The 23,297-nt window shown below is 56.9% G+C and overlaps 1 protein-coding gene across 2 annotated transcripts; it reads left to right on the forward strand.

The window, feature by feature from the left end:
- The first annotated feature begins 679 nt into the window (after positions 1-679).
- Positions 680-22,113, forward strand: EDN3 (endothelin 3). 2 transcript variants are annotated; one of them, XM_045070530.1, is made up of 5 exons: positions 680-1,425; positions 2,052-2,340; positions 17,003-17,176; positions 18,065-18,101; positions 20,468-22,113. In XM_045070530.1, exons 1-5 carry the CDS (start codon positions 1,374-1,376, stop codon positions 20,576-20,578), a joined length of 663 nt encoding a protein of 220 aa, XP_044926465.1. In that variant the 5' UTR covers positions 680-1,373; the 3' UTR covers positions 20,579-22,113. The 2 variants fall into 2 exon arrangements, with proteins under 2 accessions (XP_044926465.1, XP_012915630.1); XM_013060176.2 differs by having other exon boundaries at positions 697-1,425; positions 18,065-22,113.
- The last annotated feature ends 1,184 nt before the right edge of the window (positions 22,114-23,297 follow it).

Consider the following 23,297-nt stretch of genomic DNA (forward strand, 5'->3'; position numbering starts at 1 on the left):
GGAGAAGTCTACGGATTTGGGGACATGTGTGAAGTCAACCTCCAGGGCTCTGGGAGTGGAGCAGCTCCCAGTGCAGGCCTGTCTGCTGCCCCACGACCTGGCGGTGCCCGTGGTTCCCTGGAGAAGCCAGTTCCCACCCGGCACAGGCTGGGCCCTCCAACCAGCCCTGCGGGAACTGCCCAGTGCCGTCTGGGGCACCACCTCTGTGTATTTGTCTGTCCCTCTGATCTGAGGACTCTGGTAAGCCCTCTGGGGGGCTTCCAGGGGTTCTCAGAGGTCAGCAGCTCAGGGCCAGGTCCCCAGGTTCATTCATCCACTCAACTCATGAATCTTTCCAAAGTGCTTCCTCGGGGCCCAGCACAGACCATCTTGGTAACAACCAAATAAGACAGTCCTTGTCTTCTATGTTGCTTGGGGCAGCAGACAAGACTCAGGTGAGCCGGGGGAGCCCTCCACCCATGGCGCCTGGACCACCTTGAAGGCCATGGAGGGGATGCCAGGAGGCCTCTCAAGGCCGCCCCCACCCTGTGCAGGGGGCTGTGAGCGAGTGCGGGTGGCCCAGGCCGCTCACCTCTTTCTGCATTGACTTTGCTCCCCTGCCACGGGCCCACACCCACTGGCTCTGAGCTCCTGGGAGAGGCAGGGAGCCACTGCCCGTGCCCCTGAGTCACGAGTGTAAAGTACGCCCAGGGCCTTGGCAGGACCATCTGTGCAAGGGTAAGGTGTCATTAGGTGAACATTGAGAAATGTTGCTTTCCCACAGCCGCTGAGATAAAAGGTAACAGCTTCCCAGTTCAGCCTTTTGTCGCTGGCAGGGGTGGGAGCTGCAGGTCCAGGGGGCTGCAAGGCAGTGGGGTGTGTGTGAGCGCGCGTGTGCGTGTGCACATGTGTGTATGTGTGTGTGCGCGCGCGCGCGCGCGTGGCCTCCCAGCAGCTGTGCCCCCCACCGCACCCACCGCACCCACCGCACCCACCGCCTCTGGCGCGCTGCCCCCGCCCCTGGCCAGCTGAGTGCGCCCCCGGGCCGCCGAGCTGCCTCCCCGCTCCCCAGCGCAAGCGCCGGGAGGCGACCCCTGGCGCGCCCCGGGTTCAAAGGCCCCGCGCGGCGGCCCCAGCCCCTCCGGGGGGCGGGGAGGCGAGGGGGTGGTGCGGGCGCCAGAAAAGCCCGAGCCCACAGCCGGCCCTGCGCAGAGATGGGCAGCGCGCTCTCAAGTGTGTGACCGCCGCCGCCAACTCCCGGCCGGGCCGGGGACGCAGCGAGCGAGCGCCGGCCTCGGACCCCGCAGCTGGAGGGCGAGGCCGCTGTGCCGGGCCCAGCGCCCTTTCTCGGCCGCCGGCGTCCGTGCTCCCGGCCCGGTGCCCGATCGGGGTTCATGGAGCCGGGGCTGTGGCTCCTCTTCGGGCTCACAGTGACCTCCGCTGCAGGTAAGCGGGCGGGGCGGCGCGCCACTCCCGGCGGGAGCGCACACAAAAGGACCCTGGGATGGGGGCGCGGGGAAGGGTGCATTGTGGGGAGCAACCTCTTGCCTGGGCTCGCCACCCCTGGAGGCGCCTAGGGGTGGGCTGGTGGCGGGCGGAGGGTGGGGGCGGACCGAAACGGAGCGCCAGCTACCCCGGGGGGCTCTGGGGGTTGCAGTCCACCGTCAAGCCGGAGATGGGGCTGGCCGGGTGGACTTGGTGAATTTTTCCTGAAGTTGGGAACTTTTCAAAAAAGTTTGCAAACTCTTCAGAAACTGTGCAAAAATGATTGCAGAGCTCTCAACGGGTGCAAATACCTTGCAGACTTTGCAGAAAGTGAAAATAGCTTGCAAGCATTTCACGAAGTATGCACACAACTTGCAGTCTTTTCTGAAACTGTGCACATAGCTTTGCAAACTTTTCAGAACACATGGCAGAGTTTGGAGACTTTACAGAAAGTGCAACTAGCTTGCGATCTTTGCAGAAAGTTTCCTTGTCCCTTTTCCCCAGGTTTTTGGGAATGGTAGGTGTATGTGTGGGGGGGATTTCTGCACACTCAGGAGCTTAGGAGTCCTTCAATCTGCCTTTTGCAGGACTGGTGCCTCGCCCCCAGCCTGGGGACGCTGGCAGGAGCGGCATGCCCGGGCCCCCCACTGCAGCCAGATCTGAGGGGGACATCGAGGAGATTGTGGCCACTACTGCAGTGCAGGGTTTGATTCCCAGACGCCCTGGGCAGGAGCAGAAACCAGGTCGGTTTGGGGAGCAGGCATCCAAGGGGGGTCCGGCGCACCGCCGCGCGAGGCGCTGTACGTGCTTCACCTACAAGGACAAGGAGTGTGTCTACTACTGCCACCTGGACATCATCTGGATCAACACTCCTGAGTGAGTCAGCCCAGCCCTGGGTGGCGGGAGTGACTGGGAGGGCTGGCCTGCGTCTCTCCTCCCAGAGGACCTCATCCTATCCCTGCCGGGTCCGCCTGGAACCCACCCTCGCACAGCCTGGAGCTCTTGCTGGGGCCTCCTGCCAGCGCAGGCCTGGTCTGCCGGTCAGGGCTGTGCCTCCCTTCCCCTCTGAGGGCCTGGCCTGGGAGAAACCCAATCTCAGAGTTTCGGATCCAGTGGAAGGGGGAGCCCTCCCGCCAAGAGAACTGAGCTGGCCAGAGGGATTAGACACCTGAGAAGTCCTTCTTCGATGGAGGAAAGTTATCTCCTGCCTCAGGGGATGAGTGCCCCCCCCCCCCAACTCGACCCTGCCAGGCTCCAAGGAGTTTCACATTCCTTGAAAGCAGCCTGCTGTCCAGGCAGTGCAGGGGTGAGCTCGGTAGAGCCTGGTGGAACCTTCCCAGGAAGGGGGGAGTTCCACAGGGCCCAGGCTCCTTTCCTCCCGGGGCTGGAGTGCCACTGGTCCTGCCACAGGCTGACCATCACCCGCTGCCGCCCACTGCCGCCTTCTCCCCCAGATGACCTCGTCTCCTCTCTTCCAGCCCCGAAGAGCTCTTACTCCTACTACGGGGCCGAGGCCAGTGCCACGGGAGTCCGGGGGTCGGCCTTGCTGTCAAGCCAGCCTTCTTCCAAGGCCACTGGGTGGAGAGTGCTCTGCCCTGGGAGGGTGTGACAGTGTCTTCCATTCACTTCCGCCGTCTGGGACCCTCCCTCTGTGCACCCATCCCTCAGCCACCTCCCTGATCGTAAAGAGGGTCTGACCTTGCTCTGGTTTCCCGCCTTCTGGGCTTTGCCATACCGAGCTCTAAACTCTGGGGCTTGGACCCGATGTCTCCGCCGTCCATTCCTCAGGGTGTTCGTGGGACCTGGCGGGACTCCTGCTGGTGCCCTCCTTGGGAGTCTCTTGGAGGAGCTGGTGGTGCAGGAGAGCCTTTCGCTGGGAGGGGCAACTTGGCTGCTGTGTTTGGAGCCACCTTGATTCAGGTCCCCTTGTCTTCCTTCACCGCCAAACCTCGGAGCACACTGGGTGACAGCTTGGGTGGGCTCACTTACCCACCTTGTTTCAGGAGCACCTGCAGAGTGAGGGGCCGAGGAGGGTGTCCCCGAGGGGTCGAGCAGCTTTCAAATCAGGTGACAGGATCTAAGTGCATCTGGGGCAGGTCTGGAAAGTGACCCCGTGATGCCAGAATGGCAGGCGGCACTGGCTCCACGAAACCACCTTGACCCTTGCTCAGGGTCCCAGGCTCGGAAGGAGCCACGCTCCGTTTAACACGGTCTTGAAATTCTTAACACTTGTTGCACCAGACGCTGTGCGTTGGCATTTTATCGTGGGCTCCCCACATTGTGTAGCCGGTGCGGATGGTGGAGTTCGCTCTCCAGGCTGTGTCCACTCGGGCTCCAGTCAGCACAGTCAGCCCACAGCCGGGAGGACGCAGCCTCGTCCTCGCCGGGAAGAAGAAAGTGCTGTGCGGTGGGCGAGGTGCCACTGATCGGCTTCTCTTCTCAGACAACAATCAGGGTCACCTCTTCTCGTAGCCCGCGTCCCCCGGACACTTGTCCTTTCTGATTCCTACCCTCCTGGTGTTGTGATCTGGCCAGTGTATCCAGAATCCGGGGCAGTCAGCACAGGGTTGAGTCTTGCCTTGGCTCGAGTCCCAGGCTGTGGCTATAGAAGAAGAAAGGAAAGCCGACTGCGTTAGGGCCGGGGTCCTGGGACAGAGGAGTGGCGGACCGGAGGGAGGACAGGGTTTGGAGATTACCTCCGCTCTCTGCTTGTGGTCAGGCTTCTGGCACCGGCTGGAGGACCGAGGGCTTGAAATGCACCCAGGGGGCTCCACGTACGCCCTCTGATCTGTGTGGAGCCCCCGCGCGTAATTCCAAGTCGTCCTGTGTGAAGCCGTGGACCGCCGACTTCTCCCGGGGCCGCCGACGAGCTGACGCCCCCCCGCCCCGACAGCTTGATTGACCTCTTTCCTGACCCGGATTCATTTTAAACACTAGGAAAGAAGGATTAAGGATGGCGTGGAGGGCTCTGCGTACAGCAGAGATGACAGCAGCCCGACGAGCAGTGTGAAGTCAGACAAGCAGAACAGTTTTCCCGAGACAGATTCTTCCAGACGCTCTTTCTCGTTTCTTCCTCCCTTGCCCCGTGCCTCGCTTGCCTCTCTCCTTCCCTTCCTTCCCAAACTGGATAGACCTGTAGCCGGGTCCCGTTTGCTGTCTTTAAACATCTTGGACAAGATTGCGATGGGAGAAACTGGGCTCTCGGGGAAGGGAACGCGGGCCTCTGGAGACACGGAAGAGGGAAACGGCCGAACTGAGCGGCCGGGACAACCGTGGGGAGTGACCGGGTCTCCTCGGCTCCTGGCTGTTCCCATACCCGCCTCCTGCTGCGGACCCTCCTGGTCTGTGGAAACTTCTCCAGTGTGTAATGTGCATTCAGGGTCTGCCGCTGGCCACGCCGGGAAGCGCAGGGCTCTTGAACCTCATGCCTATGTTGAGAGGCTTGACTTTGGGTGATTTTTCAGCTCTTCGTGTCTCTCGTGTGACGACAGACCCCACAGCCCTACTCTACCCCGAGAGGACATTTGCAGGGCTGCGGGCAGTCCCGGGAGTGTGGTCACGCACTCTGCGTGTAAGGACCCGAAGACTGCAGGTGGGACACAAGGTACTGCCCAGAGCCTTCGTGCATCTTAGTGCAAAGTCATTGTCTGGCGAGGGCCCGGGAGACCAGGCGGTCCTGAAGTATCTTCTGGGTGTGAGAGCTGAGACTCTCTGGCTCCCTCACATCACAAGTCAGTGAGCCCATCTTCCAGACCTGAGGCTGCCCAGTTCCGTCTGCTGGCCCCCAGTGCGTACTGGGCGTTCAGGAACGCCGGCTGGCTCTCGGTGACGTTGTACTGCTTGGAGGTTGTTCCTTGTCTCACTGAGGTTCTGGTCTGCAGAGCTTTCTCCCAGAAATGAGGCTTCTTGTTTCAGGGTGAATGGATGTTCTGCAGAGGCTCGAAGAGCCCAGGAGACCCATGTGGGAATGTGGGTTTCTTCAGAGAAGTTGCCCATGATTTCCACTGTGGCCTTGAGAAAGGGGAACCAAATGTGTGCTGGGCCTCTGACTTTCTTTGGCCGTGTTAGGGAGCACCCACCCCTCCTCCCCAGTAACCCCCCTCTTGCCAACAGAAACAAAAACAAACAAACTCCCAATCAGAGAAAAAACACATGCGCTCTTAGGGTCATGGAAAGTGCGCCAAGAATAAGATGACAAGGAAGACGTCATGGACAAGTAGTTCACGTGCTTACACACTTGTACGCCTGGGACCATTCTCCACGAGTCCTTGAAAACCAGGAGTCACACAATTAGTTGGAGTCTCTGGAGAGACGGAACTCACAGGACATTGTGTGTGTGCAGACACGTGTGTGAATACACACACGTACGCATGTGCACGGCCCATGATGTTGCAGTCAGCCCCGCAGGCAGAATTCCTCCCTCTTCAGGCGCCACAGGTTTTTCCCACGAGAGCCTTTGACGGATTAGACGAGGCCCACCCACATCATGGAGGGTAATCTGCTTTCCTCAAAGTCTTCTGATTTAAATCTGAATGCCATCTAAAAACATATCTTCTCGGCAACATCTAGACTGGCACTGGACCAAACACGTGGCTGGGGTGGCCCAGCTACACTGACACATAAAATGAATCCCTCTCTTCCGGCCACCATACACTGGTGGGAGGATGAACCCCCCATCGAGGGAATGATGGAGCTGCAGGGCACCCAGCAAGCAGCTCCTCTGTGTTCCTCCCACTCCGCTCCCGAGACCCGAGAGAACCTGTCAGCTTCGAATCCCTCAGAATGAGGGAGAGGCACTGAGGGATGGGATGGGGACCGTGTTTTCCACACAAAACTCGGAGCTGTGTGAGCTGACCAGGAGGAATGCATTTTTGAAAAGAGTGATGGGGATGTTTGCCGTCTCCACTGTGGTGGAAACTCCAGGGTCTACAGCCCCCAGCGCGCCAGAGCCAGGCACTGTGCTGCATCCTGGCTGACAGGCTGAGTGGCCCCGGTGTGCTGCCCCCGCTCTCAGCGTGCCCCGGTGAGGCGTTAATGCCAGTCTGGCTGAGATGGTGACCGCACAAGATGACCAACCTGCCCGCCACACTGGCTTCTTCAAAGCGTGCCTCTCGGATTCAGTCCAGCAAGAATGACATTTGTTTGGGGTTCTTTTCCTCCCCAAAGAAGTAGAGTTAAAAAAAAAAAAAAAAAAAACCAAAACGGTAATTAAAAAAACATTGAAACTTGCATTTTAATGTATTTTGCCACAAAAAGGCAACAATACCAAAGATTCATCTTTGCCCCTGTTTGTTCAAGAAAGTAACACTCACATTTCCAGGAATGGGTGTTCCAAACGTAACAATGTTCCAGTGAAGTGGATGGATCCGGAACCCCTGCCTCCTGCCGATACAAGGCCAGCTGTCCCCCCGGCCCATAAGTCAGGACCGGGAGCCCCGTTGCCAGAGATGCAGTTGCTCCAGCAGAGGGACCGAGTCTTTCCGGCCATCGGGAGACCCCGAGTGCTGTGAATGATGATGGTGATGGTGGGCGGTGTGGACGCCGAGTGAAGACGTGTGACCTGGTGAGCACTCGGCATCGCGAAGACAGGACCATCCCGATAACTGTGCGGCCTCGGGGCGGAGTAAACCCACTGGGGCCGAGGCCCGGCCTGCTGCACCCCGTTCTGTGGTTGGAGGGTGCAGGCGAGGAGGTAGTGCTTTCCGCAGGACTGCTGAGGCCTCCTCCTGGGACCATCCACCCGGGATCGCATCTGGATCCTGGAGGGGCGCGGAGCCAGCTCGGCAGACGGTCTGTTAGATGCCATTAGCTTACGGGGCACAGAGCTGGGGTAAAGGTATGCCCGCCACCGACCGCTGATAAGTAGATTGATAAGGACGGGCTGGCCAAAGGTCCATCCAGGCTTGAAGAGACTTGGCCCCGCCCTTTCTGCCCCTCCTGTTTCCTATTACCTTGCTCTCCCCTTAGTAAATCATTGCAATGCTTGGGCCTCGGTGTTCTCTGTGGCACCTGGCCTGGGGCTCCCTCCTGTAGCGGGGCAGTGCGGCAGCGTCCGCGTAGTGGACGATCAGCGTGGACCCTGTTTGTAGAGGGGTCTGTCTGCGTTCTCGTGGGGTCCCCTGCATGAACACTGAGCCTTGGGGTTTGTGGACGGAGGACCCCGTCCCGGGGCCTGGAGGAGACACTGGGCACACTGGTTCACATGCGCTTGTGGGAAGGACCCAGGAGAGAGGCCGCTGTTGGCCAGACGGGACAGGAGTTTGGACATGGGGTTCTGACCAAAGGTGGTTTTGCTGGACTTGGTGTGAGTTTTCTCCCTGCACAACCATTCTGTGTCCTTCAAAATCGGGTAAATGTTTAGATCCCGGCTTTGAGGTCAGGTAGTGTGTCTCCGAAGACCCTTCACGGCAAGATAGGGCTTTAAAAGCCGAGGGCCTTGAGGCTAAATTTCAGTTTGTTGGAGAGGTCGGCGCACACCAGGTGACCCCACTTTGGGGGTCACAGGGACCAAGAGTCCCCTTCTGTGTCCCGGGGTGGGTGTGAGGAGGCCGGGGGTGGAGACGAGGCGGGCCGAAACGCAGCAGCCGGTCCCCACAACGAGGCACAGTGACTCGAGGCGAGGGGCCGTTTGCTTTGTAGCAAGAAGGCTTGGAACGAAGGGCTTGACCCGGTGTGACCCCAGGGGGAGAATTTGGGTTTCTGCTAGATGAAAGGGACCTCACAGCTGGGAACTTGGCCTTAAATCTGAAGGCAGGTGAAAATCTCTGACATCTCTGGTGTGGTTTATTCCTGCAAGAATTTAAAACAAAGGAAGCTGGGAGCAAGCAGCGCTTTCCTCCAGGAGGCCCCGCGGCTGCGTTGGAGCCGGGCCCGCTCTCTGCTCCAGCGCCTCAGCCGGCGGGACCCCAGCACCTTCCATCCCTCTCGCAAAAGCACGGCTCGGCCTCCGGCATGGGGAGGCGACCTGCTCTCATTGTGCGTCATGTTTCCGATGACGAAATAGTTCCTTCAACTGGAACACACACACACACACACACACACACACACACACACACACACACACACACTTTTCCCCTTACTTGGACAGGAGCCCGTCTTACCCTGAGGGAGGAGCCGCTTGTCTGGGGCGCGTTGGAACTCCCGTGTCACTGGCAAGTGTTGCTTGAGTGGACTGACAGACAGCAGGACGGGGTATCCGCTGCCCTCCTCAGCTGTGCCAGCTGGGAGCCTGGGGGAGCCCAGCAGTTTCGGAGAATGCGTCTGAAGGCCGGGAGGCACAGATCTTCTCTTCTCTGGTGGCCTGCTCGGGACTGACTCGAACAGGACGCTTTGGAACAGGTCAGCCAGGGAGCCCTGTGCTTTGGCCCAGGAACTCAAAAAAATGAAACAGACTCATTTTGGGAATCCACGAGGGGCACGGAGGCCAACCTGACAATGGCACGAGTGGCCCCGGCGGGGGGGGGTGTGACAGCCCCACCTATGACTCAGGGAGTGTAACAGCTCTGCCGAAAGTCAGAAGCAGGCCAGCGAGAAAGCAGAGAGGTGTGTGTGTCTTTCTCAGACTGTTTTCCTTGGGTTTCTTTGTAGGGTCGAGGCTGGGGTGAGGCCCGGTAAACACACTACCCCAGGTCCGGTCTTCAGGGATTTGCCCAAGAGTCTGTAGTCAAGATAAATGAATATTAATGCAATATTTTTTTAGTGCCCCCTTTTTTTTTTAAAATTTAAAGCAGAAAATTCATCATCAACAAAACGTCAACATTAGTAATGAGGCAGGGTCCCACACCGTGCGTGTCTGCCCGGGTCCCAGCATCGGGTTCTTGTGTGGGGCTAAAGCCTGTACCGACGGGGACTCAGGTATTCTTACTTTGAGGTGAGTGATCAGTACATCAGGGCTATCGCAAGGACAGGACCCAAGGATGCCAACAGCTGGATTTGGCAGAGAAGGAGTCTTTGTTCGAGTCGTGCAGGTGGGCGCGTCTTTGTTCGATAGCATTTGGCAAAAGCTCTGAACAGTTAGCAGGACTGTCTTCTCTTACTGCGGATTATTTCAAGGATGTAGGATGGTGTCTGTATTTTCTTTTTCTTATCCCTCTGCAAATTCCCCCCATCTTTTAAAAAAGTACCTGCTCCTTACTTATGGTCACTCTTTCCACGGCTGGGAACTATTTTGAGCCATGTCTGTCTGCAGCTTTGCATAAACTTCTAATGAGGCCAAGCCAGACAGACGTGGGATTGCCTACATTCGACCTGGAATCCATTAGGGTCAAGGTGGGGGGAGCTGGGGAGAGAAACTCCAGCCTCGCTCCCTCCCGGGCACCCGCGGGGGCCGCGCCACATGGAGGGGAAACCAGCTGATCTGTGGGATTCTACGGACAGTTTCATTCCCCACGTAGTGTTGGAGCCTGTTCCCCCAACTTCTTGTTTGAGCCGTAACTCATAGCGATCACAGACCACCCCACAAACGTGGAGCATTTTGTTCTGTTCCCCTTTCTTGGACCCCTGGTGCCTCCGAATCTCCTTGAGTGAGCGTGGGCCCCTGTTCGGGAGGGATACGCCTGTGTTCTAGAGGGAGCTGGCGCGCACGAGAAAGTCTGTGGCTAGGGTGTTATTTTTAAGCTTGTTTATATGGTGATAGGACACAGCAGTCTAGGCGGAAGTGTTACGAGTACAGGTGGTGGTCCCTGGCGCCTTGGCCTGGGGGGCAGGGGTCCTGCGTTTCATTGCGTTTTTATTGCCCGAGTGAAGGGTCGCGCCTGCCCCAGCAGCCCTGCAGTTTGGAGACCTGGGGACGCGGGGCTTTGAGAATCTCTAGGTGGAATATGGAGCTGGACAGACCGTTTCCGAGACCCAGCCAGCCTTCTCCTTCCCCAGGCCCGAGGGCGGCTGCTTCCTGGGGACTCTCACTGAGCTAGTCTTCCATTAGGACCAGAAACCTGGGTCCGTCTCGTGAAGCTTGTCTCCCCTCCAAGGACTTGGCCACCTGTGCAACCTGGTTCCTCCCTCGTGCCCCGGGGGTGGCCGCCAGGAGCTCTGGTTCTTCCCCCTCCGTCCCAGGACATCTTCTCTCCAGGAAAACCCCTCTGAGATGGGCCAGCTGAGGGCAGCAGTAGAAGCCCACGACATCAGTACATATGGGAGATGGGGTGTGGACCAGAAGTAATGGCTAACTCAGACCTCACTCCTTCCTCCCCTCATTCATACGACACACAGTTACTGCTAAAATCCCGAGGCTTTCCTGAGCACCCCTACGTCAGCTGCCCTTGGAGTCCTGGCTTGTGCTTGGAAAGGTCCAATGTTGCCGACCCCGGGGCCACACTCGCTGTACACATGCAGAATTGACGCTCATTCTTGGCTCTGCTTGGTGGGGCTCAGGGCTCAAACACACTCGCAACATGCCTTTGATTACTGTCATATTCCCAAACAGCCAAGTCCTGGATAAATCCAAACTTTTAAAAAATTTTTTTCCCTTTGGTGGGGGAGTAGCCCCCCCCCCCAAATTAACCACCAACACACAGCCCATTGCTCACTTTCACGTTTCCAAATACCGTAGGCTCATTGGCTATTTTGGGGGGCTGCGGGAAGGGCACTTTTCACCTGGCTGGGTGGTAGGGTGAGCAGTCTCTGCCTTGGGGTCTTCCAACTTTAAGACGCATGGATTTTCTGCAGTGGAAGCAAAGCTGCAAATTCCCAGTTCACTTTACATTGTTTGTGAGCGTAAGGTTTGCGGAATCGGCCTTAGAACTGGAGAGCGTGTGTGTGTATTTTCTGCTTGTATAACAAGGTCGCTGAGGAGCTGTATTTCCTGGCCTGTTTTCTTTCCTGGAGGCTGTAAGGGCCCCCTGTGGGTTGTCTGGCGCGAGGCCTGGCTCGCAGCAGACTTGCACAAGCATCTGAGGAGTGGACGAGGAATAGTTCACAGGACGGTATGACGTCTGAGCCGGGGAGCCGGCCTGGGGCTGGGCTCCGAGCATCTTCAGACGGAGGACAGTGCGTGGGATGCTCGCTTCACCTGCCCAAAGGACAGGATGATCCAAAGCAAACATTTCACAGGGGCACACCGGGGAAGGAAGGACTGCAGCCGGCTTCCTTTGCTGAGTTTTGTCCTGATTCTGAACCCCGTCTTTTGTGTTTGGTTGCAATGAAGAAAATCTCCACTCATCCCCAGTAGCTGGAGACACTCTGGGTCTTGCTATTCAATCCGAGAGGTTACAGTCACTTTGGTTTCAGGGAAGGGAGTTCCGGAGCAGCTAGCCATCACGGCCACAAACCCCAGACGACCTGGTCAGCTCACATGGTATCGGACGCGTTTATGGGGAGGACGCGGACTGAGAGGGAGAAGCTGTCCCAGCAGCTGGAGAGGAGCCGAGACTGGGGGCCCAGACGGACGGGGACGGGGCAGCGGGGGGTACCGGGCAAAGAGCAGCCCCAGAGTATTTCTGGATGTTGAGTTGCCTTGCTCAGGCGTCTCGGGAGAGAGTCTTGGGAGAGACGGGGTCTCACTTGCCCAACTGGGGTCACTGGTGAGTCCTCAGACAGGAGCCGGTGCGGCACATGGACAGAGGGAGGATCGTTCCCCAAGGGAAAGGCAGCGCTTAGGTTCCTGGAGACAAAAGCGACCAACGGTGGCCTCAGGCTCTAGAGAATTCTATTGGTCTTGGGCACTAGAAAATTCTGGGCTTTCGAGTCCTTGGAGAGGGGTGCTCCCCTCTCTGAGCTGGTGCCTCTGGCCTCCTGGCCTTTGTGCTTAGCAGGTACAAGTGACACACATGCCTGTGGGGAGGGACCCCCTCCTGTCATAGCAGTCAGAGCAGAGCTCTCGCCTGACGCTTCTTTCCCATTAAGGGGACAAAGGCTGTGAGTGGAGGTGAGCCACACTCTCTTCCTTGCCCAAGAGGCTGTTTCTCCGCTCGGGAGAGCAGGTCAGTGATGCCTGCCACAGAAGGAATTTAATAAAGTCTGAAACGGAGCCGTCACTGGAAAGTGTGCAGGGCTTGAGAGGGAGCTTGTCAGCGGAGTGGTCACAGGTATCGATGGCCGCTGGTGGCTGTCTGCCTGCGGGACGGTCCTTTCTGTCCCTTTCTGCTGTAGGGTCGGTCAGCACTGAGAGGGACAGGGGCTGGGGCTGGGGCAAAGGGGAGTGTTCATGCCGCAACTGTGACTTCAGTGCTCCCTCCGGACGATCGTTGGCGTGTTGGAGAGCGGGGCTGGTGTGCGCATAGGCCCTACTCACTCCGGAGAAGCTGCAAGTTGGGATGTTTGTGTGGAGTTTTCAGATTAAACAACAACAACTCTCTGTTGATTGGGTGAAACCCATAAAATGCGAATTTGCTCACCCCTACAGTAGCTTAAAACTGTGTGTGTGGAGGCCCACCTGTCTTGTTCCTGGGCGTTCCCCCAGAGTCTGGTCCAGCACCTGCACATCGAAAAGCACGGGGCAGAGACTGTAGCGTGCCTCTCATTAAGGGGCACGGCGGGAGGGGGTGCGGTAAAAACTGGGTTTTCAATGACAGTTTGCTAAACTCTCTGGAGAAACGAGCCTTTGACTAGTGAGTCTCCTTTGGCTGCGTCTGGCCGGCCTTGGTGGACGTCTGCATCTCTCCTTTAAACTTCAGGGATAGAGGCCGGTTGCCTGATCAGAAAGATGGAGGTAATTAATTCATTTATGAACAGGCAACCCTGAACTTGAAAACAAAAACTTAAAAAAAAAAGAAGCCAACTTTCCTTATTTAAAAACTTGTTGCAGCGAGAAATCGAGTGCTGTCAGTGTGACATGCAGATGAAGAAAGCACACGGGGGACCTGTGGGAAAAGCGGTAAATGAGGAACACTGTGATAAATAAGACGGTGGCATCGCCGTCTCCCATCAATAATGAACGTACGTAGGTTGAGGGACGATTTCTTACACAGACACACAACGCTAGACGCCGCATATGTAGGTATCTGGAAGGCAGTGTTGTTTTGTCTGAGAGCGTTTGGACTGATCTTCTCATCCGCTTCTCTTTTCTGCCGAGCTCCGTGTTGTAGCTGGAACATGAGCAGACGCGAGAGCTGCCTACTTTTTACCAAGAATCGCGTCCTCCAAGCCCTGCTGTGCAACAGTAGCCACACCGACTGGCCGGAGAGCATGCTGGTCCCAGGCTCTCCGCGATGTGACTTCATTTTCATTGTTCCACTGCTTAGGTCACTTCCAGTTCTCATTAAAACAGGAGAAAGGGCACCAAGATAAACCAAGGGCAAGTGCTTCTCAGGGGGGCCGTGCAGCTAGAGCAGCCTGGAGGAAGCGCGGCAGAGAACGGAAAGGCCTTTCTTGCTCTTGCATCTGAAATGCAGGCCGCTGGCCAGTGGATGGCGCTTTCCTGCCTGATCACATCCCTTGAATTCCCAGACCAATTACACAACAAAGAGCTATCTCTAATTTACTGCCAGCCCCTCCCTAACCATTTACAAGCAGTCTGTCATAGATCGGGACGCTGTCCAGAGGGGAGTGATCATCGTGTAAAGGGCTTTACAGCCTAACAGTGGGATCATTGGCTCACCTTTCTCTGTGCACCTTGCACATACCTGTGTGCATTGGCTTGTAATGTTTCCTTTACCTGATTTCATAGCCCAGTATTACACGAACTCCTGAACACCATTCTGTCTCCCCATCACACTTAGAATAGTGCTGGAGACATACACATATGTACGTACGTGTGGGATGCTTGGCAGACGTTGGGGATTCTTTATAATGCTTTTCGTGATGCTTGAACGTCTCAGGTTGGAAAGAATCTAGTCTTAACAGTCCAGATTATCTCACGATTACTACCCGTTCCTCAGTCAGCAGCCTTCACCTGCTCAGTCTTGCGCGGGGTCCATGGCACTTACAAAAGATGCAGACCAGCCTTCTGCTCTTGAGGAGGGGTGACCCACACTGACTTCCAGACAGTGGAGTCCCCTGCCCTGGGCCCCGTGTGTTCGAGGGCTGCCTCTGATCATCCTCTGGCCATGTCTCCCACTCTGTGGGACTCAAAGTATACCCCTTCCAGACTGAGTCTCCGGCGTCCAGGATCCTGCAGTCCTTTACCCAAATGTCACTGAGCTCACTCCCAGGGCCTTTGCAGGTCGGTGTCTTCCAGAATCTGACACCAAGGAACAGAACAGAGCTCCAGACAGATCCCAAAGACCACAGGGTGGCCAAGGGGTGGTTGAGGTCCCCTTGATGTAGGACAGAGTCGGACAGAGTCGGACGGAAGGGTGCTCAGCCTCCTTGGGCAGCCCATGTTCCAACACCGAACTCTGTGGAGCCCCAGGAATCTAAATTCACACCTGGTCCTCCAGGGTGTTTGGAAGCCATATTTGTTCAGGTAGGCGGCTGGACCTGTCTTATTTAAGAGGTTATTTAAAACCTTTGAACTGTTGAGCCATGGGTGGTGGGCCTCACTGGACTGGAGCCCTGTTAGAGGTAGGCTCTTCCGTAGTCTGGGCCACCTCTCAGCCCGCCAGCTGCCGGCTTCCATCCTCGACCACCCCCTCCGGGGGCCAGTCCCCTGAAAGCACGCTTGGCCCTCAGCGCTTGGAGCAGGGGTTCTCAGCCTGCCTGTGGGGAAGGGGAGCTCTCTGTAAACGCTCTGAAAATTGCAAGGGCTCATTTGCGTATGAGCTTTTTGCATTGGGCTGTGAGAAAGCCTTTGCATTTCTCTATTAACGAACACCTCGTCGCCTCATTTCCTCACGTGAAGCACGCCGGGGTGTTTTCGCTGGAGTCGAGCAGCTCTGCTCGCGTAAACGCACAATCGGCGACGGCGAATTCAGAACTGCAGGACTTGCTGTTGATGGAGAAATAGGAGCGTGGCTATTCCTGGGTGTAGTCTTCACCACGAAAACGGGGATTGGGTTTAATGTCGACCCTTGGAGATCTGATGTGGCCCTGTTACTGGAAAAACACACCTTTAGCCAAATTCTGGCTCATAGCGGGGTCTGTATTTGGGCTGCCCCTCTGCCCCCCTGCTCCTGAGAAGAAATGGGGTTTTAGCACAGGTTCAGCTCAGACCGGGACGGCACACTGCTTGGTTTCTCCATTTTGGGGGCACAGACTGCTCAACTCCGAGTCTTCCTCGAGGCGGGAGGAGCCCTCCTTCTACTGTTCAGGAAGGAACCCAGCACAGGACAGAACACGAGAAAGGAAACGGGGTGGCAGCACCCTTCACTGGCCTCCAACCCAGCAGGGGAAAGTCACAGAGGGTTGCCACTGACCCCCCGAAATGCTCCATGGTGTGTGTTTCAAATTAAAGTAATTTGATTTTATTTTGAAAACGCAGAGATGATGTCAGAACTCCCTTTGAGGCCCATGATTGGTGATGCCCCAGGGGCGTCACAGAAACCAAGGTGGTTCCTCTTGGAAAACCCGGCCCTGCTGGAATAGTAACTTGGCCACAGAAGTTTCCTCTGGTAATTAGCAATTTGTCCCCCAGTCCTATTCAATAGTGCTAATGAATTAAACATATGCTTTTAACTTTTCTCACCACACTGCCTCCAGGCAGTCTTCTTCCTTCTCTGGAGTGATGTCTTGGATGAACACGAACATAAGAAACAGACAAATGTTACTGGTCCCAGATGACCGCATTCCCCGCCTCCCAGCTCCGACCGTGAATAAGACTGGCAAACAGCTCCAGACTTAAAGATTTTTTTTTTTTTAAGATTTATTTATTCATTCATTTGACAGACCGAGACCACAAGTAGGCAAAGAGGCAGCAGAGACAGAGGAGGAAGCAGGCTCCCCGCCGAGTAGAGAGTCCGATGCGGGGCTCGATCCCAGGACCCTGAGATCATGACCCGAGCCGAAGGCAGAGGCTTTAACCCACTGAGCCCCCCAGGCGCCCCCAGACTTAAAGACTTTTTAAATAAGCCTTTTCCCAAGGCCAGTTCTGGCTTGGCTGTCTTCAGAGTGCCTGGGGGCCCTCCTGATGTGTGTGTCTTGGAGGACACGGCATTGGGGCCAGGGTGAGCCTGGAATTCCGTTTGCGTATTCTGGTTGGTGCGGACAGCGCGGGGACGTGTGCACAGAAGACACCGGGCATGAGGCCTGCAGAGCACGGCCGGCTGGCCTTGGGCTTGGGGCTGGGCAGGCCTCTTACTGGTAGGGAGGACGTGCTCTGGCCTGCCTGTGTTTCCGCCGCAATGTCCTTGTGCCAGGCCGGGGACAGGAAGACAACCCATAACTGCCCTCCAAGGGCTCCCAACTGGGGGCACACTGGAAGTGTGAAAGGATGGACCCTGGGGAGTGCCGACCTTTCCTCCCCCAGGGCACACCACCTCCCTGTCCCCTGGCCGTTGTGGAGAGCTTGGGGAAAACGGAGGTAGAGATTGCCTGCAGAGTCTTCCTAATTCCCCCAGGGTGGGGAAGTCTGTGGACACCAGATCAGAGGTGTGGCTGTGCCCCATCACTCTGGCCATGTCCACGGCCTCCCAGAGGCAGCCAGTCACACGAGGATTCCCCGCTGAGTGGGGAGGCCTGGCCTGTGTGTCCATGCAGGGCCCTGACGCTGCTCTGTCCTTTGCAGACGGACCGTGCCCTATGGACTGTCCAACTACAGAGGAAGCTTCCGGGGAAGGAGGTCCACAGGGCCATTCCCGCAGAGCTCGCAGCCCTCCGAGTGGAGCCCGCGCTGCTCTTGTGTGCAGAGCCAGGACAGCGCCTGCTTGCACTTCTGCGCCCGCACCCTGGCTGTCAGCAGGTATGACGCCCCCGTCACACTCCCCTGCAGATCTGGAGTTCTGGGCAAGTGAGAGGAGGCGGGAAGAGTCTGCGCAGGGGCGTGGGGCGGGGCCTGGGGCGGGGCTCAGGGCGGGGCCTGGGAGGGCGTGGCTGTGCCCTGGCGGGGGTGGTCTGGAGCATGACCTTGGCTTCAGAGGTGGGTCCAGCCCTCTTGGTCCCTTTCAGAACAGAGCCTGCAGGGCGGCTGCAGCAGTGTCTGGTCTCCAGACACACTTCTGGACTGCCCAGCGCTTTGCCAAAATCTGCATAAGTCGCCAACATTTAAAGATTGAAGAATTACCCATCCCTGCCACTGTGTATTTTTAGCTTCTTGCAAAACAGCAGATGGGACCATCTGGCCCCAAGGGGCCCCACCTCCCCTCCTGGCCTGTAGAGGCTGGAACCTCGTGGGAGCCACTCCCATCCAGGGAGACGTGCGTCCCGCATCTGCCTGCGTCGCCCCTCACCTTACTTCGGGGACCTCAGGAGCCGACTCTGGCAGCTAAGAAGTTTGTGAATCTGTGTGGACCTGAGTAGATGAGCAGACCCCAGGTTTGGCCCCGGGTGGCATTTGCTCAAGTGCACGGGTGCCATTGAGGTCAGGGACCCCGGATTCTCTGTCCGAAGCCCCAGGGCCAACCTTATTTTCTTTGGCTTCGTAACATCCAGTGAATAACTGAGGAGCGAGTGGACTGTGCTCGGGTCAGAGTCTGCCCGCATGTGCTCAACCTTGGATGCCGCGCCCGAGATGCCATCCCTGGGGAGTGCGCTAATGTCCCCCTGGGAAGAGGAAGTCCTAATTTGGCACCAAAAAACCAGCCGCATGGAAATGCGGGTCGATTCATTAACACCAGCTCTCTCCCCACAGGAACTCAAGGACGGCAACAAATCCTGACAAAGAAGAGCCAGCCAGCGGTGCCAACGGGGGCCTGCGTCCAAGGAGGTGAAACTGCTTTCTGAGGCGTCACACCCTTGGGGACAAGGAGGATGTGAGGGTGGCATGTGGTCGTGAGGACAGCTGGTGGGAGCCCCAGCACGCACGGGGTGCGGCATCCACAGGGGACGGGGCCTTCGGTACATTATCTCTGGGGGCAGAGCAGGCTGGAGCTGTGGACAGTCACTGTCACTGCCCGGCCCCTGGGCAGCCACTCTCCGTCACAGAATTGACGCCTTGCATCCCTTGCAGCTTCGGAGCGGCGACAGCTGGCTCTGGACTTCACTGGGCCCGGCCCAGACACAGCTAGCTGGCCTGCTGCTCGGACACAACCCTCCCCCGACCCCAACAGCCCCGGCTCAACTACCTGGGCCCAGGTGTCGCCTTTTCCAGAGGCAACATGTGGTCGTTACCAAAAAAAAAAAATCATTTCTTCTCTGCAGCAGCTGATTCTGGCGAGCGGTGACTTATAGCAGCTTGGCTTGGCAGTAAGGCCCCCGTGTCCCCACATTGGTTTTTTGTTTTTTGTTTTTTAGCCTGCTTGTCTTTGGTATGAGAGATTCCGAGGGTTTCTCCAGCCAGACTGGGTTTCTTTGTCATCCTGTCAATCAGGAATTGTTATGAATGGCCCGCACATCTCAATGGGACGGTAATTCATGTCCATAATAGCCTGGAGGTGGCTTGGGTTCCTACAGGGACTGATCAAGGGAAGATTAAACCGTGCTCGGTACACAGGAGGCTTTCCGAATCAGTGCCAGCGGCTTCTCGGCATCCAGGGAGACCCTTCGGCACCCGGAACACGAACGGAGACAGTGGCGGGGCGGGCGAGGCGGCAGAGAGAGGCCCCAGAGAGCACGAGCCAGGCCCCAGCTGGTCCCAGCCTTGCCTTTTCTGTCTCTTTCCTTTCTTGCTCTTCTCGCCCCACACCCATACTCCTCTCGGCGAGGGCGGGGTGGGACTAAAGCCGTCCGTCCTTCCCCTCATTTATTCACCCCTCATGCACCTGTGAATCGCGCACCTGGGACGCACTGGGCACGGTTCTAGAAGTCGGGGACGGCAGGGCGCGAGGCAAAGCGTCTGGCCCTGTGGAACTTAAATAGTGGGGGAGCGGGCAGCAAACAGATACGGTCTCCCTCCTTATCCATGGGGCTACGTGCCCAGGCCCTCCGTGGACGCCTGGAACCACGGCCACTACCGAGCCTCGTCTGTACTGTGCTTTTTCCTCCACGTACACACCTCTGGGAAAGCGTGGTTTATAAATTAGGCACAGGAGAGAGTGACGACAATAGCCCACCCTAGACTAGAAGCAGCAAAACAGTCTGCTGTAATAAAGGTTCTGTGAATGTGCTCTCTCTGGCTCAAAACAGTTCGGTCTGTACTTGGCCTCCTTGCGAGGAGGGAATGACAAGATGCTGTGTGGGGAGGAGAGGGAGCTGGACACGCAGGCCCGTGATGCAGCGCGAGGCTACTGGGGACCCTCTGAGAGTGTCAGAGGCAGGGACGTCTGCTTCTGGGCCGTGGCTGACAGCGGGTGACTGAAACCATGGCTAAGAGGGGACCACTGTACGTGAAATAACAGAGCGAGACAGATGAGGGACAGTAGGAAGGCAGGGTCGGGCCAGGAAGTGCTGGGGCTGGTTGTAGTTTGGGATCTGGTGGACAGCATGGTCTCCCTGAGCAGGTGACGTTGGCTTAGAGACCCTCAGGAAGTCAAGGGGTGAGCCAGGGGGATGAGGAAGGGGAAGAGATTTCAGGCAGGGACCACACTAAGTGCAAAGGTCCTGTGGTAGGAATGTGCCCGGTATGTTCAAGGAAGGTGAGAGAGCTGTGCACAGAGAAAGTACGAGGTTGCTTTAGCTGTTGCTCTGTTACTGTCGTCTTGACGGTCCAGAAGGTGAGGAAGGTAGCACAGGTGCTACCCCCTGGGGCCGGAAAGGTGGTTCTTCCAGGTCTTTGCGATTCATGTAAAGCTCCTGTAGGAAGATTTACTCAGGAAGAAACATCTTTTCTTATAAGCCACGGTCCCTACTTGCCTGCAAGACTCAAGTTAGTAATTTCCAGATTCACATTCTCAGAGTGGAAGCTTGCCACCGTCCCGAGCTTATGATAATCGAAGCCGTGACCAGGCTGCGGGGCAGCTCCCAGAGGCCACGTCTGCTAGTGTGGTTGATTCACACCTTCCTGGGCGGATGGCAGGCTCTGAAATTGCCAAGAAGCACTGGCGAGAAGGTTCAGCAAAGCAGGCAGCGGGGCTAGAGGGAGCGCGGGGGGAAGTCGCCTGTACAGGCAGTGGGAGCTCTGCGGCGCTACATGCCTTTCTGTCTTTCACCTCTTTCTCCGGGACAGGCTGAAGTCAGGGACGGACAAAGTGAGCGGGCCTTAGGCCTCCAGCATCAAATGCTTCCCCGGGCAGGGCTCCTCGTTCAGCCTGTAGCTCTGCAGTTTTAGGAGCCCCCGCCAAAGCAGGCCCGCGGCACCCCGTTTCGGGGGCCTCAGTCCCTGCTCCTGCCCACTTCACATTCCCACCTCTTGGAGGTCAAGGAAGGCGTTTTGCCCCCGGGGAGAAAAACCCATCAAGAGGGTCCTCACTTAACAATATCGCCCTACCCCAAGAAAGCCCCCGTCCAAAGGACCCGGTTTCTCTAATGGGTAAAATGATCCCAGATGTGCCCCAGAGCCTGACGCCCGTGGCTCGGGTTTCATGCAGGAAATTGTTTTTGGAGTGGTAGGGCACGTTGGAAAGCCACTTGCTAGCTTTCTCCTTCTCCTGGAGGAGAGGTGGGCTCTGAGCTGGCTTTGCACACGTGAACGCGCATCCTCTTGTACGCGACGCAGCGGGTGGTGGGAGTATGTGACACTCACGTCCTGACATGGGGCGGCCCCGCGGTGGGAGCAGGGAGGGCGCTGGGCGTCGATTCTGGGTGCAGGTCGTAGCTCTGCGGAGTTGAGGACTGTGAAGCTTATCGGATGTAGACAGATTTTCAGCTGTGTGTGGTGCCCACCGGAAAGAACAGATCTTAAAAAAAAGAAAGAAAAAAGAACAATGTTTGTGATGTTTGCGACCAGCAAAGGAGTCCATGAGTATCTGTGGGCTTTGAACCCCGGGCGGTGGCTGAGTGTCTGCTTTTGGTCGGGCCCTGACTTCCTGTGCCTTTTGCGGGTCGTCAGACCAGGGCACGGCGGGCCTCTTCCCGGGGAGCCACAGTAAAGGCAGCCAGCTGCAGCTCAGGGCCATTTGCGAGAATATTTGCTTTCATGAATAAATGTGGATCTTTGGGGAATGGCTTCAAAATAAGTCACAAATGCAAACCCTTTGTAAATTATGTAAATTCCTATTTATCTATATAATCGGCAAACACTGGGTCACGCCCAGCAGCTCACGACCGGCTCGGGCTGTGCTTTCGGCCAGCCCAGGATTACTGGATCTGACAGAGGGGCGCGGGACGATGTCACCAACAGGGACGGCCCCTCCCTCCGCCCCTCCGCCCCCAAGCTCCAGCCCCCACCAGCAGAGAGAGGAGAACCTCCATTTGAGGCATGCCCAGGTCACCCTGCAGAGAAATTCAAGGTGGTGGGGGACCGAGCCGTGGCCTTGACCAAATGTTGAGTTCTCCCATGAGTATTTCCTAAGTTATTATAGGTATGAAACTGAGTATCTGCCGTGAGGAAGCAGAAGGGACTGGTTTGCCAGCAGGGGTGTGTAGTGTAGAGAAGCAATTATTTATTTCGAGACTGTTCCTTACTTCAATTCCTTTACGTGGATCTGTTAAAAGTAAAGCCACTATATAGAGAGAGAGATTTTAAATTGTGTTCTGAATCCAAACTCCTCGTCCTTAGAGCTTGAATCCGATTTTTAAAACGCATATGAACTGTTTGGCTCTGTGGCAAGATGGTATCTTGGAGAGAAATTCATTCGTTGTGCTAACACTCAGAAAATACTAACTGTCAAATGCATAATAAAAAAATCTTGAAGTTTTCTCTGATTTGTGGGTTTTTCTCACTGGTGTTCTATGCATGGTTACACATCGACTTTTCATGGACCTCTGGAGAGCTCGGAGGGAGTTACAGTCCAGGAAGTGGAATCCATCCAAAGTCAATTATGGAGGGAGGCGAGCGTGGGGCTGCTTGAATTTAAGGAAGGAGCGGGATTTGGGGACCATCTGAGCAAGATAAACAATTCAAGGCAGCCGGGAAGAGGGAAGTTTGGGGAGAGGATTGGCTCCTTTCCCTGGCGCTGTCCTAGTCACTTGGTGGAGCCCCCGAGTGGCCACAGCAGGGCTGGGGCAGGAGTCCGGGGACAGGGCAGTCACGGCCGGCAACCGGCGGCCGACCCGAGCGGTCCCGTATATGGCCGTTTCGTTTTGCTCTGCTGCGTACAGCTCTCGAGAATGAGCAGCCAGAAGTGACCACATTCTGTTTGATTTCCTCCCTCCCTTGCAGTCACTTTAAGCCTTGAGGACGGCGAAAGCGTCTCTCTGGGCTGAAGAGTCAGAACAGGCTTCGGTTTCTTCATTTTCTTCCCTCCAACCTCCTTTCTCTTTCTCTCTTTTGCCTCAAGGATTGGAGGCGCCCCGGGCCGGGAAGTGGACCGAAGCTCACCAAAGAGCAAAGGGGAAACCCGGGATTCTGAGTGGGCTTGATCACATCCAGTCTGAGAAAACCCAAGAGCCTCTCATTTTAGTGAAACTCACTTCGAGAATTGTGGCCTTGATGCACTGGGAGTCCCGACAGGAATTTTCTGCTGCAGGACGTGAGGCCGTGCGGCAGTGGCTGCCAGAGCCCAGGGGAGGCACGAGCGCGATCTGTGCCGGGCACCCACAGAAATGCCACAGACGCAGGGTGGCCGAGGAAGGGAAGGGGAGTCCACGGGGCAGGGAGCAGGAGCCGCTGCGGGATGGGCGGGGCCCAGAGGCGGAAAGCAGATGCGGGGCTCCTGGTTCAAACCTGTCAGAATTTCGGGATGGGGACAGCAGAGCACCTGGCCCGATGAGGGCATCCCCGCCAGTCTGGGGGCCCTGAAGTCCAGCAGGAGGGCCAGTGAGCCAGAAAGCTGGCTTTGCCCCTGAATCACCAAGGGGCCTAGCCTTCAGCCGGGCCTCAGTTTCCTCGTTTATAAAACGGGCATGATAAACAGCGGCCTGCCTACCTCCTTGCTTTGCCCAGAGAT

Source organism: Mustela putorius, unplaced genomic scaffold, assembly GCF_011764305.1.
Source record: "Mustela putorius furo isolate JIRA1106 unplaced genomic scaffold, ASM1176430v1.1 tig00003972_pilon_pilon_pilon, whole genome shotgun sequence".
NCBI lineage: Eukaryota > Metazoa > Chordata > Mammalia > Carnivora > Mustelidae > Mustela > Mustela putorius.

Bases quoted from the DNA above. Each gene is read 5' to 3' on its own strand.
- EDN3 (XM_045070530.1), top strand. From the start codon at position 1,374: ATGGAGCCGGGGCTGTGGCTCCTCTTCGGGCTCACAGTGACCTCCGCT. The intron at 2,341-17,002 runs GTGAGTCAGCCC...TGTCCTTTGCAG, and splicing joins ATCTGGATCAACACTCCTGA to ACGGACCGTGCCCTATGGAC. The intron at 18,102-20,467 runs CCAGCCAGCGGT...TCACCTCTTTCT, and splicing joins CAAATCCTGACAAAGAAGAG to CCGGGACAGGCTGAAGTCAG.